At 46.8% G+C, this 15,068-nt stretch overlaps 1 protein-coding gene across 1 annotated transcript in view; it reads right to left on the bottom strand.

The window, feature by feature from the left end:
- Window positions 1-15,068, bottom strand: part of LOC148474932 (capping protein, Arp2/3 and myosin-I linker protein 2-like) — a 970,125-nt gene that overhangs the window by 643,414 nt on the left and 311,643 nt on the right. The window contains exon 18 of the mRNA XM_088457971.1: window positions 7,869-7,937. Within this exon, the coding sequence (XP_088314097.1) occupies window positions 7,869-7,937 (69 nt within the window). The remainder of the gene's footprint in view (window positions 1-7,868; window positions 7,938-15,068) is intronic.

Raw genomic sequence — 15,068 nt, 5'->3', positions numbered from 1 at the left:
TGTCCCTAGCCTTTCAACTAGTTCGTCCACCCTAGGCATAGGGTAGGCATCGAACTTTGACACACTGTTCAATTTCCAGAAGTCATTGCAGAATCGCACACTCCCGTCGGGTTTTGGAATGAGCACAATGGGACTTGACCACTCACTATGTGATTCTTCAATTACACCCAACTCTAACATTTTTTTAATTTCCTTCAACACTGATTCTCTTTGGGCTTCTGATAATCTATAGGGCTTTAGGTTAACCTTAACCCCTGTGTCAGTGATTATGTCATGTTTGATGACAGTAGTTTTCCCTGGTAGGTCAGAAAACAGCACCCTATTTCTGATCAGAAATTCCTTAACGTACTGCTGTTGACTGGCTGACAGGGTTTTTGCTACTGTCACTTCGGGAATCAAGGACCCTGGGTTAACTGGAGGGGCTCGGATGGCTGACAGTGCTGCTCTATCCTTCTAGGGTTTTATAAGATTAACATGGTATATCTGTTCTGGCTTTCTTTTCCCCGGCTGGTAAACTTTATAATTGACCTGCCCCACTTTTTCTAAGATTTCAAAGGGTCCTTGCCATTTAGCCAATTTACTTTCTACTGTAGGATCCATCACCAACACTCTGTCCCCAGGAGCAAAGTTACATAAGTGAGCATTGCGATTGTATACCCTCTGCTGTGCCTGTTGGACCTGTTCTAAGTGCTCTCTTACTACCGGCACCACAGCAGCAATTCTTTCTTGCATTTGAGAAACATGCTCAATAACTGTTTTATACATACTGGACTGCCCCTCCCATGTCTCTTTGGCAATGTCAAGTAACCCCCTTGGATGTCTCCCGTAGAATAAATCAAAAGGGGAAAACCCTGTGGAGGAATGGGGAACCTCTCTTATGGCCAACAGCAAATAAGGTAACAAGTAATCCCAATCTCTACCATCTTTGTCCACTACTTTCCTTAGCATGTGCTTTAAAGTTTTATTAAACCTCTCCACTAGCCCATCGGTCTGGGGATGGTACACAGAGGATCTTAATTGGTCAATTTTAAACAGGCGGCATAACTCCGTCATGATTTTTGACATAAATGGGGTACCTTGGTCAGTCAGGATCTCCTTAGGTATTCCCAACCTGCTAAAGACATGGACTAATTCTCTAGCAATAGTCTTGGTTGACGTATTGTATAATGGTATCGCTCTCGGGTACCGGGTAGCGTAATCCATTATCACCAGAATATATTGGTGGCCCCGGGCAGATTTCATTAATGGCCCAACCAAATCCATAGCTATTCTTTCAAACGGAACCTCAATAATGGGTAACGGAACCAGGGGACTTTTGAAATGTGGCCTTGGAGCATGATACTGACATTCAGGGCAGGATGCACAATAGTCAGATACCTCTTTATGGACCCCGAGCCAAAAAAACCTCTGCACAATTTGCTCAGTAGTTTTCTCTACCCCTAGGTGGCCTGCCATTATATGACCATGAGCCAGATCTAATACTGTTCTTCTGTATGCTTTGGGAACTATTAATTGTACCACAATATCTTCCCCCTTCTTAGTCCCCTGATACAACAAATCCTGACATACTGCCATGTGAGGATATGACAAAGGACTATCAGGGTCTATGGGTTTACCATTGATCACCTTGACATTCTCCCTGGCTTTTACCAGAGTAGGGTCATTCAACTGCTCCATGGCAAAGACCTCTCTCCTGACCTCAAGATTAGGCAGGTGGTCCATGGGCTCAATAACACTCCCCACCTCAGTGGAAGGCACACCACTTGGCAAGCCACCATCAGGCTCCGCATTCTCTAGTTCGCCAATCATACTAGAAAAAGGGAACATCTCTGACTCTGCTACTACATCAGTAACCCTCTCAAACAAGTCAGGATGATTTACCTCTGTGCAAAATCGGCTTTCCCACAACTTCCAGAAGTGAGCAAAGTCCCTGCCCAATATTGCATCATAAATTAAGCCCTGTACCAAACCCACAGAGACTATTGCAGAACCACATGGTGTTTTTATGTTCACTTCTGCAGTATCACAATACCGGGTATCCCCATGTATGCAAGTCACACCAACAGTTTTCCCCTTACGCTTCAAGGGGTCCACCAGTTAAGCTTTCATAAGTGTAACCAGGCTACCAGAATCTAACAGAGCCTCTACTCGGTTGCCTTTTACAGTGAGTATACACATGTGCTTATCTGTCTCAACCTGCCGGTCAGCAGTACAGTCTGGTTGTGCAAAGAAAGACATACTGCGGTCAACATGTGCAGTATCACATTGCATAGGTTCAGAGGTAAGCGAACAATTAGCCGCAATATGGCCAAAAACACCACATCGGAAACATTGAATAACATTAATATCTAGTCTTTTACGGGGTAGAAACCTTCCTGGCCTGGCTGGCCCGTCTCCAGGTTCCACACGCCCAGTCTTGAGTACATCCACCGCCCAGCACCCTTCTCCTCTGGAACAGTCTTACCAGTGTCAATGGGAGATCACCGATGCGCCATCGGGGCTCGGTGGGGCACACTCACCAGCTCTTCAGCCACCACGTACCTGTCCAGCAGTTCGACTAGCTGGTCTGTGGACTTAGGGTCTGCATGGCTCACCCATTTGCACAGAGATGCAGGTAGCAATCGCAGATACCGGTCCATCATGACTCTTTCCACAATCTGTGGTCCTGTCAGCGTCTTGGGCTGCAGCCATTTTGTGGTTAGATGGACGAGGTCATGCATCTGTGAGCATGGAGGTTTTTCCATTTGGAACTCCCAACGGTGGACTCGTTGGGCCCGAACAAATGAGGTAACTCTCAAGCTGGTTAGGATCTCCCGTTTTAACTTTGAATAGTCCTTGGCATCATCCAGGCATAAATCATAGTAGGCCTTTTGTGGTTCTCCAGACAGGAAGGGTGCCACAAGACTTGCCCACTGCTCTTTAGGCCACTTCTCTCTTTCGGCGGTTCTTTCAAAGGCCATAAGGTACGCCTCCACATCATCACTCTGGGTCATCTTTTCCAGAAAGTCACTGGGCCGTATGGTGTGAGTGTTAGTTAGAAGAGCAGGGGAAGCATCTCCAGACCAGACTATAAGCTGTTGTACCACCACTTTTATGGCCTGGCTGTTTTCCACTATGGCCTGGTGGGTTTCCTCGATGGTGACTTGTTGTTGCATCTGGGCTGCCTCCAAGGCCAATAGTTGCACCTGGGTGGATTCCTGCTGAGCCCTGGTAGCTTGTGGCTGAATTTTGTTCATTTCCTGCTAAGCCCTGGTAGCTTCTTGCTGAGCTTTCGTAGCTTGGAATAAGGCTTTAACAATGTCCTCCATTTTGTCCTGGGGTGTAGGTTGGAAGCAGAATCTGGCTTCCCTAAGCATCTGTGGACGCCACCTCTATGGACTTCGAAGGACACAACTTTATATCCACCCTGACGAATTGGTATCTGTCCCTTTAAATTGTAAACGAAAATTTTTCCTTCCTGCAAACTTCAGTGTGTGATTGCCCGCATTCTCCACCAAATGTGACACAATCAGGATAGGGGTCCCTCTCCTGGAGTAGATGGACTCCCTCTTTACACACACAGCAGCTGTAGAAACAGTACACAAGTCAGGGGTTCTCGTACAAACTGGTCGGCGCCAGTCTTTATTGTGCCCAAATGAATATAAACATAAACAAAATATAAACATAAGTCCGAGCCTGGCTGGGCACTAGCTACACAGCAGATTCCCTCTCTATAATAATGGTAGGGCCTACTGCCCTCACCATCAACAAAACACGTGCACAGTACTTACAAGGATTATCACCAAGTGTCTCTGAACAGGCTAGTCTGCCTGCTCTCCCAGGTGTGAGACACTCAGCCACAAACAAACCCAGCTTATATTAGCCATTTCCAGCTGCAAGCCCTAATGAGCCTGTAACCAGGCTGAAAGGCCCAAAACCTGGAGTGGCCTGTGGATGGAGCTCTCCCTCTCCTCACATCCACACCCCCAGGACCCAAACTGGCTTCTCCAACACTCTGGTCTGCTTACAAAACAGACTTCTCCTGGGGTTTTTTAAAACACTTAGACAAAAAACCTAGGACAAATGTACCTGCCATTGACCACTTTACCAGTGCTTATATCACAATATATATATATATATATATATATATTTATATTTATATATGATCCCCCAAAAATGGGCACTCACCACATGTCAATGTTAAAAACCAACAAGGGATATATTAATTCACATACATATTGGGTGTCGGTTTCGATCCAACTGGACCATTTTCAAGACCAAACAATAGGAAACACTGTGGCAACCACCAAGGAACCAAAACCCTCACTCACCCAGAGCCAGCTTGAATAGTATTACCAATTAGCCCCAAGCTCCACCCAGTCTAAACCATGATGCCTCTACATGTGAACGGGTGGTTGGGAGACTGCCCGTACACACTGGCCTGATTCAGACCTGCTAGCGAGAGCATAGCGCTCGCAAGTGGGTCGATGATGGGGTACTGCGCACGCATGGTGTGCGCATGCGCAGGCCCCGGAGCGAGAGAGAAATTCTCTCACTCCAGGGCTCACCATAAACGGGGTGGCTGTCGATGTTGATCGACAGCTCGCCCAGTTTTGTAGGCGGGGAGGGGGGTGGCTACACAAACAAAGGCGTTCCCGAAGGAATGCCTGCCGTTTGTGGGAGGCACCACTGACATCACCAGTGATGTACGTGGAGAGCTTCCTGCTCAGTTAGAGCAGGAAGCTCTCTGGGGCTTGCGACAGATGAGACCCTACCACAAGGGTCTCGTCGCAAGTCGCGATGGTCGCGACCATCACCTGGCTGCTTGCAAAAGCTGTGGGTGGTCACCCATAGCTTCGCGAACGGCCAGGAGGCCCCCCCCCAAAAAATGCCCTAATTCAGAGCGAGTGCTCTTCAAGCACAGCAGGCGCGATATGTCTGAGAATGCCGTCGTTCACAGACATATCGATGGTATGTGTGCTTTGATCGGCCAATATAATGTATCTGTCAGTGTATACCCAGCTTTAGCAACAGTAAACAGATACACCTAATGTTCTAGTGCAACAAACCACTTGGAATATTGCTCAACTAAGCCTTCTAACCAGTGTAAATTAGTGGTACAATTGCTGCCGGAAGTGTCAGGCGTTCCACCTAGTGGAACGCACTACTCCTGGAAATCGCGGGATACTGACTCCCGTGATAGACTCTCACTCACCCTGGACAGCTCCCGACAGAATCACACAGGCACAGAAACGGGATGCAGTCAGGAAGCAGACAGTCAAAATGCTGACCGCCGGCTACAAGACTGTGCAATCCCAACAGGGGGCTAATGATAGGTGTCGGAATCCCGACACCTATCATTATCCCAAAGCCGGGAGCCCAACATCTGGCATACCGAACAAAAGGGGAGGGGGAGGTTAGGGGCTCCTGGGGGGACGTAGGGTTAGGCACCCCGCGGGAGGGTTGGCTAGGGAAAGGGAGGGTTATGGTTGGGGGGGAGAGGGTTAGTTACACTAACCTTAATTACCTGTCGGGATCTTCACTGCTGCCGGTCTTCCGGCATTGGGATTTGAACCGCTGGACATAGGTCCGGCGGTCATTCATACCGATCCCACAGAAACAGTACACTCAGTCAGGACACGGACTGATGGACGACTAGTGGCTGCCTATAGAAGCCCCGCCCCCTTGTTGACATAACGTTGCAATTTGCGGGTGCATGTGTAGGGGGTGGGGCCTAATGCTATGAAATGCCTGCCCCATCAGAAAGCTGATGGTTCCTGCAGCTGCAACAGGTATGTGTGCACGTTCTCTCAGTCCCTTCTCTCCCCCTCTTCCTTCTCTCTCTCTATCCCCTTCTCTCGCTCTCCCCCTCTGTCCCCTCCTACCTCTGTCTCCCTTCCTCACTCTCTCTCTCCCTCCCCTTACTCCCTCTCTGTCTCCCTCCTCCATCCCTCTATGTTTCCTGTCCCTCCTTCCCTCTCCCTCTCTCTGCCTTCCCCTTTCACTCCCTGTCCCTTCCTCCCTCTCTTCCACCCTTTCTCTGTCTATACTGTGTATATATACAGTATATATATATATATATATATCTGTCTATATCTTTCTCTAGCTATACATATATCTATATATATCTATCTCAATTTATATATCTATCTTATCTATCTACAGTATATATATATCCCCCCACTCAAAATCCTGGATTTTTCCCTGGCAGCGTAGAAGATCATGTCCCATATGCTGCCAGGAGTCGGTTCTCAGCAGTGGACATGGGCCCTCATTCAGAGCCGCTCGCAAAAGCGAGCGCTCGCTCTGAATGAGGGCAGCTGCTTTTGTTTTGCAAGCCGGCCTCCTGACCGCTCGCTAAGCTGTGGTTTACCACCCACAGCTTTAGCGAGTGACCAGGTGATGGTCACGATGGTCGAGACCATCGCGACCATAGGGGCTTGCGACGAGACCATTGTAGTAGGGTCTCGTCTACCACATGCCCCAGATAGCTTCCTGCTCTAACAGAGCAGGAAGCTCCCTAATGACATCACTGGTGATGTCAGTAGGGCCACCTACAGACGGCAGGCATTCCTTCAGGAACGCCTCCGTTTGTCCGGCCACCCCCCATCCCGCCTACAAAACGGAGCGAGCTGTCTATCAACATCGACAGCTGCCCCTTTTGTAGCAAGCCCCGGAGCGAGTGAATTTGTCACTCGCTCCGGGGCTTGCTCACGCACACTGCGAGCGCTGCGTGTGCGCAGGCCCTCACCATCGACCCGCTTGCGAGCGCATTGTGCTTGCGAGCAGGTCTGAATGAGGACCTTTATGTAGTATGCTCCGACTTTGTCAGCTAGTGGGGAGTCCAGAGAAGATAAGGCTGGGTAAACACTAAATGATGTGTACCCAGTGTGATGTCTCGTGCATCGGGTCCCGACATCGGTAAGTGTGTACAGACTTGCTGATGTCAGAAGCAACGGCGCAACCGCAGGTGCCATGCTGCATCCGGCAGCATGGCCCGCTGACGATATTGCCCATTGGACCTGCATGCAAGTCCGACGGGTGATGTCGCTGACGTCAGCGACATAGCGGGTACTCACTGCCTGATGTGGACAATGGGCCTGATGCAGAGTTGGGAATAGAGAGAGAGATAGCACTTAACTGCAAACATGAACAAACCATATTGCAATGCATGGGGTGTAAATACATACATTTTTTGGCATGTAGTGTAAATACTGGCTGCTTTTGCATGTTACTCACAAATACTGCACAGCTTTATTATTACACTGCACTTTAGATGTCAGTTTGGACACCTCCCTCCCAAATCTAAATCTCTCTGCACATTTTAAATCTGCCCCTCCTGCAGTGCAGCATGGTTTCACCAAGATGATCAGTTGAGAGAGAGATCTCTCTCTATTCCCAACTCTGAATCAGGCCCAATGTGTTGTCCAATCCACTAGATCGGACGTCATATCATCTAGTGTGTACGCGGCTTAGGGTGTACCAGGGAAATAGTAGTCATGCGTGAGGCAATTTTACTGATGGGGCACCCACAACTTAGTTGCCCTGGTGCCCCCACACACCTTAATCCAGCCCTGATGGTGAGATGTGTTTCATAGTTGCACAAATAGATTTATTATGTAGTTTATGCATGCTAAGCTTAATACAATAAAGCATTTATAATTGCATGGAGGGATGTCCAGTATCATTATTGGAATCATTGTAGAAAAGAACTGCAAGTTTATCTACCAGATGAGTATTCACCATTTCACCTAGTGCAGGCTTCATTACCATGTTATATAATATGAGATTTTGAAATGAACAAAACCTCTGGTCTGTACAGTACATTACTGCAGCTTAAAGCTAAAGCTCAACGTCAATTGCTCATATTTATAATCAAACAATTTTACCTTTTCATTGCATGGGCTACATCAAGGAATCCAACAGCTGTTGTGTTATTTCTGTCCCAAATTAGTGTCCTGTCAGAAATGAAAGCATATATATGACACTTTACTTTTCAGGAATAAAAGCAACATATGCTGTTAAACAAAAAGATGTAATTCATTTATAGGTCATTTTTGTAACGGGTCGAACAGACAATGATCAGATATCGTCATGCTGTGCTGGATGATCCCGCGATCAACTGGATTTTTGTCTTGCCAATTGTTTATATAGGCTACTTACCACTTAGGGTTGAAACACACAGTTTTTTGGGGAGTTTCAAATACGACTGAATTCTGCTAAATTGTGTGACAAAGACTGTTGTACTGTGGCACTGTCTACATTCTTCATATATAAGTACTACATATATATATATATATATATATATTTAGGATGTAGGTTGTGGTGGGCATGGAGGGGTCATGGAGGCAGTGCAGTGTTTGGTATGGAGTGGCCAGGGTGACAGTACAAACAGCAGAGAAGTGATGTTTGGTATAGAAGGGTTAAGGGAATAGTGTAGAGTGGTAGTGATGAGTACAAAAGGGTCATGGCAGTAGTGCAAAGAAATAGTGTTTGGTAAGGAAGGGGTCAGGGGGGTAGTGCAGATAGGTAGGGATGAGTATGGAGGGGTCAGTGAGGTAGTGGTAAGCATGGAGAAGTGAGAGAGCTAGTGGCGACCCACCCAGTAACAATTACAATGCTAGTCAGTTGTGGGAAAATAAGACCACTACACATGTACTAACATTATGCTACACTGTAGTGCCCCCACATTATACCACACTGTAATGCCCACAAATTATGCTACCTGTAGTGCCCACACATTATGCCACCTGTAGTGCCCACACATTATACCACAATGAAGTGCTCTTCACGTTATACCAGACTGTAGTGCCCACACGTTATGCCACACTGCAGTGCCTCCCACATTATGCCACACTGTAGTGTCCACACATTATGCCACTGTAGTGCCCATACATTATGCCACACTGTAGGGCCCTTCACATTATACCAGAATGTAGTTCCAACACACTATGCCACACTGTAGTGCCCCCACATTATGCCACACTGTAGTGCCCACACATTATGCCACACTGTAGGGCCCACAAAGTGTATTCACCAGAAGCCACAGCAGCCTCTTTCACCCAGCAGAGCAGCAGTCACAGCCTCACAATGGGGTCTATTTATCAAGCAGTAAAAAGTGTGGAGAAGTGGAGAAGTTGCCCATAGCAACCAATCAGCTCCTACCTCTTATTTTATAGACTGGACTTGATAAATGCTACTTTAAAGCTGATTGGTTGCTATGGGCAAATTCTCCACTGGTCCACTCCTCCACACTTTTCACTGCTTGATTAATAGATCCCAATGAGTTGCTCCCATGAGGGAAAGGTATATTTCCCCTTCAGTAGCTGTACCTGGAAGTGACGTGGACTGAGGGTGGAAGTGCAGTTTCCTGGCCACACAATCCACCAAAAAAAGAAAGTTGGCCCCTTGCAGGCTCGCTTCGCTCGCCACACTTCTGGCTTGGTGGGTCGCTACATTGTTATATTCCCCCTCTATGACCTCTTGATGGTAGGGAATGAGTTGGACACTGGCTGATGATGTCAGGGTACAGAAATTGAAGGGGATCTATCCACTTCCCTCCCATGAGGCTGCACTGCTGCTGATCTCCAGCCAGACAAGCATGTGATGGGCACCTCCAAACAGAGCTCAGCACATGCTCCTCTGACCCCTCTACAGAGACTACTCAGATTTATCACCCAGTAGTGCAGTGCTGACTGTAGTGTGGCTGCTGGCCGGGTCATTCCCAGCCTTGATGACTGCTCAGCAAGCAGCTGCACTGCAGACTGCTCTAGAGGATGACACCACATGCCACATCCTCCCGTTATAGAGGGTGTGGCTACAAATCAGCGGGGTCCACTGGGGATTTCACCGAATCCCCGGTGGACCAGTCTGAGCTTGTAAGTTTCTTTTGTATTGCAGTGCTGCATACTATGGGATCTCTGTACTGTAACAAAGAATCAGCATGGTGTATGGTGTCTTGGAGTATAAAATAGGAATTGTTACTGGTAATGTTTGAGGTATTACAGCTGCTGCACAACATTATGCAGTGACAGACCAGCTGGAAGGCTAGGGACAGTTGGTAGATGAGGTGTAGCAGTTGGTCAGCAGCAGTTAATATGATGTAGCAGCCAGAGAGGGAAGACCTGCACCACTGTTAGGGAGAACAGTTTACCTTACAGTATGGAGAGACCTGTGGAGACAGACCAGCAATGGCATCAGATGATATCTGAGGTGCTGACCTATACCACGGATATGAGCACTGAGAGATAATAACCCTGTGTGAGGTAACATAAGAGGTTTCTGACAGCTGGAGAAGGACTGAACCCACCTGCAATGTGAATCAAGTCTGTTCCTAAAACGCAGCAGGTGACTTTCACGCAGCAGAGAGTCACACAGGCATTAGAGACTACATAAATTACATGTGCGACCAGGAGAACACAGTTTTCATCATAGTTAAGGAGTATAAAGGAAACCTTACGGCAACACTCCCTAACTTTAATGAATAATAAATTTAAGGAACATATCTGATCCTGGCTGACTGTGACTAACAATATATAGTGAGTATGTGAAGTTGCATAAACCCTATGGCGTTAAGCAAGGAAATATCATGAACCACCGAGCTCATAAACTGAATTGAATTTAACAGATATTCAGCTGAAGTGTGTAGTTTATACTGCAGTATAAATATAATTGTAGTGAGATAGAGGTTAATGTGTTTAATGGTGTTTTGGGTACTTGCGTACTTTACAGATTCATTGCAGAGAGAACCCAAGTGTCCTACACTCATTATTATTATCGATCATGGTAATGTCTAAATCCCCTTCACAGAGAGGACCCTGACGTCATCAGCCAGTGTCCAGCATCATTCCCTACCATCCAAGTGGGCACAGAGGGGAATATAACCTTGTGGTGAGCGTAGCAAGCATGCAAGGGGACAACTTTCTTCTTTAGGTGGGGTAAACTTTTGGTACTTGTGTACGTAAAGTACACAAGTACCATTTAAAATATTCATTGGGTTCTCTCTACAATAAGTCCGTAAAGTACACAAGTACTGTGTTTTGTAATAGAGTATTAGACAATGATAGAACACAAAACAGTTTATGGTTAATTATTATTATTGAATTATGAAAATATATTGCAATGTGTGTGTCATGAACTAATCTTTTCTTTCCGGAAAAGTTAGCCAGAGGAGACATCTGTTCCTCCGTTCCTGACAAATAAAGTTACACTATTTGTAATTATTATGTTCATTACCCGTGGCTAAGTAAACCTAACCTAAGGTCTAGTAGGGGAACTTGCCTTTCTGAAATGCACTAATTATAGTGGACGGTGGGTTTGGGTCACCACATTACTTACATATAATGCAGCTTTGCTACAGAAATGGAGCAGGGACTGATCCCCACTGCCTGAGAGGTGCATGAAAGAGAGGTTTGTATGGTACACGTGTCACATGGTTATGATGACCAATCTCATTACCATTGGTGTGTGAACTGTAGATCTGCTATGTGATCTCCTTCTGACATCCTGGCAGCAGATTGCTGAACAAAAGCAACTAAGAGGAGGCAAGTACGAGTGTTTGCATATTATGCAGAACTTTTCAAAAAATAATCTTACACATTTATACTGTATTAGTCCCTGCCCAACAAATGTATTTAACATGTCGAACTCCAGCTGCTGTTGTACTACACATACCAGAAAGCCCTGGCACAGTTATAGCATGCCCTAATAGCAAAACTGTGGCAGGGCATGCTGAGATGTATAGTTTCACAGCAGCTGGAGGGCCACATGCTGACTACACCTGCCTGCCATACAAGAAAGACACACAGTTGAGACATCGGATACTAGAAGGGGCATGGCCACTGAGGGGACACAGCTATGCCTTGTCATGGTATATATTACTATGGATTGTATAACATCCCATAGATTTGTGCAGCTGTTGTAAACAGTAACTGGATTTCAGCAGGATCAGGATTTAGAAACTGACAGGGATCGACAGTGGATTCTGGGCCTGATTCAGAGCCGGGCGCTCTGACCAGAGCGCTCGCTCTGAATCAGGGCCCTCCTACCTAAAAATGGAGCGGCCTCCTGGCCACTCGCATAGCTGTGGGTGACCACCCACAGCTTATGCGAGCGGCCAAGATGGGCTTGCGACCATCGGGCTTGCGACGAGACCCTGCGGTAGGGTCTCGCTGCCGCAAGCCCAGGAGTGCTTCTGGCTCTATCAGAGCCAAAAGCACTCCCACTGACATCACTAGTGATGTCAGTGGGGCCGGCTCCAGACGGTAGGCGTTCCCATGGGAACGCCTCCGTCTGGGCACCCACGCCCCCGGCACACCCACCAAAGGGGGCGTGCTGTCACTCACCATCGACAGCACGCCCCCTTTGGTGCGAGACCCACAGCGACAGCTTGGCTGTCGCTATGCGGGTCTCGCGCATGCGCACGACGGAGCTCCCTCCGTCGTGCGCATGCGCATCAGGGCACCATCGACCCGCTTGCGAGCGCTCAGCGCTCACGAGCGGGTCTGAATTAGGCCCTCTGTTTAGTAAATGCTGTGCCTTTGGTTTACAGCCCCCCATCAATCTGCGACTTTTACAATCTGTTTCTAAACCCTTTAAAACCTTTCAAATCAACCACTTAATAAATTTAGCCCAAATAGAAAATATATAAAATTTTTATATTGCCAACAGTACTATCTTTAAAATGTTTAGTTATGCCTTACATATATTATATAAAGGTATTGATAGAGTAGAATATAATTATATATTAATTAGAGATGTGCAATTTGATTTCCATGGAAACCGAACACACATGAACTTAGGGATTCCGAGTCGAACTGAGTCGGGGCTCAGATGTTCCTGCCATGTTCAGATCTCAAAATGAGGCAAAATGTCACCTTCCTGGCATCGGATCTCGCATGTTTTGGATTGCATATTAAAGTCCCTCCCTAGTCAACAGGCGCCATATCGCACTGGAGACCAGAGGAAGAGAATGTGGTTATAACGGCACTTTGTTTAAAAAAATAAAAAAAACAATTAGGAGCACTGTTAAGGCAGGGGAACTGTGTACTATGGGCTGGCTTCAGCACTCTGTGAGGCACAAAAAAATACAAAAAAACGCCATAGGAGTGGACTGCAGCACTGTGTTGTTTGTTACAAAAAAGCCTACTGGTACACTTTTTTCTAAAAAAAAAAATAAAAAATGATTAGGAGCATTTTGTCAAATGGGCACTGTAGAGGCAGTATTTGCTGCTGCAGCACAAAAAATGCCATATGCCCTGCAGCATTGTGTTACTTAAAAAGCCTACTGGGGCACTATATACTAGGAGCACTGTGAGCAGTGGCGTAACTAGGGGGGGTCAAGCAGGGCTCGTGCCATGTCGAACCGGCGGCGTGCTGTGGTCCAGGACACGGATTGCACTACACAGTAACAAATGCCACCGCCGGCTAGTACACTCGTACTACCCAGCAGCAGTGTTTGTTTTGGAAGTCAATGAGAGAGAGACAGACTGTCATTGAATGCTGCACTGCGCCCACTGCCAGAGCCGGGCTGGAGCTCACTCATGAGCTCCATCTTCCGGCTCCCACACAGTGGGTGATGGGAGAGACGTCATGACGAATGATGATCAGAGGTAGTCCTACTGCATTCAATTTGCAAAGTCCTCCCCTATTCAGGATTCCCAAGGCGAATCCTTGCACACTGGGACTGCTGATGCTGGGGGGTAAATCTTCATCAAAGAAGGGGACCAAGAAGTTTAGTAGCTTAAAACAACAATTGACTATGAAACAATAATTTGCAAAAAGAAGTAAGTATGAAAACTGCCATCCTGTTGCACAGGAGATCACTGACGCCATGACAGTTATGTTAGCATTAGATCTGCATCCAATATCCACCATCAATGCATCTGGTTTTAGACAGCTGAGGTCCTGTGTCCACACTACTAAATACCATCTTGACTCCATTTAACAAGAACAGCAATTCCTTGCCTGTTCTGGGACATTAAAAAACGTATTCTTGGCCTAGAAAATGCCATCATACTGTGTATCCACTTAACTGCAGCTATGTGGACAAGCGGTAGTTGGCAAACTAAAGATTACATGACTGGGACAGTCCACTGGGTAGGTGTATTACCTTTAGCAGCAGCAGTATCTAATACACAACACGAGTTCATTCATAAGCAGGCTACTCTTTGTACCAAAAACAAGAGATTAGGGCCCTCATTCGGAGCCGGACGCTCTGAGCAGAGCGCTCCCTCTGAATGAGGGCCGTCCTCCATAAAAATGGAGCGTCCTCCTGGACGCTCGTATAGCTGTGGGTCACCACCCACAGCACATACGAGTGTGCAGGATGATGGTCGCGATGGTCTTGACCATCGCGACCATCGCCAGTGCGACCAGAAGCCTGTGGTCGGGGTTTTCGACCACAAGCCCCAGAGTGATTTTGAGTCTATCAGAGCCAAAATCACTCCCACTGACATCATAATGATGTCAGTGGGGCCGGCTTCTGGCGGTAGGCGTTCCCTTGGGAACGCCCCCGTCTGGGAGGCACGCCCCTACACGCCCACCAAAGGGGGCGTACTGTCAATCAACATCGACACCACGCCCCCTTTGATCAGACACAACAAGCGAAGGAAAGTCCTTCGCTCGCCGCGTCTGGTGCATGCGCACGACGGAGCTCCCACCATCGACCCACTTGAAGAGCGGACAGCCGCTTGCGAGTGGGTCTGAATGAGGCCCTAGGTGCTAATGAATAAAAAGATATACATATATATCTCTATAATTTTGCAGTCAAATGACCAAAATATTTTTAATAGCAGCACAATGACATGTGCTTGTGAATACACACCTACACCATCACATACTATGGTGTAACAAAGACATGCAAAGAAAAAAAAGTCTATTTGCGCTGATAAGACACCATTAATTTATAAAGTAGAATAGAATAATCAGGGGGTCTGATGTTCAATAAAAAAAAATATATATATATATATTTAATGATATATTCTATAGTCAATATATATTTATTTTTTCAGACTAGGATATGACTAGCCAAATTGCAAACATTTATATTTGAACATGTAACACATACATATGTACCAACAAATACTACA

This window comes from Taudactylus pleione, unplaced genomic scaffold, assembly GCF_031769625.1.
Source record: "Taudactylus pleione unplaced genomic scaffold, aTauple2 ptg000799l, whole genome shotgun sequence".
Lineage (NCBI taxonomy): Eukaryota > Metazoa > Chordata > Amphibia > Anura > Myobatrachidae > Taudactylus > Taudactylus pleione.
Note: the sequence above shows the minus strand (reverse complement) of the source record. Positions and strands in the feature narration are given on the sequence as shown.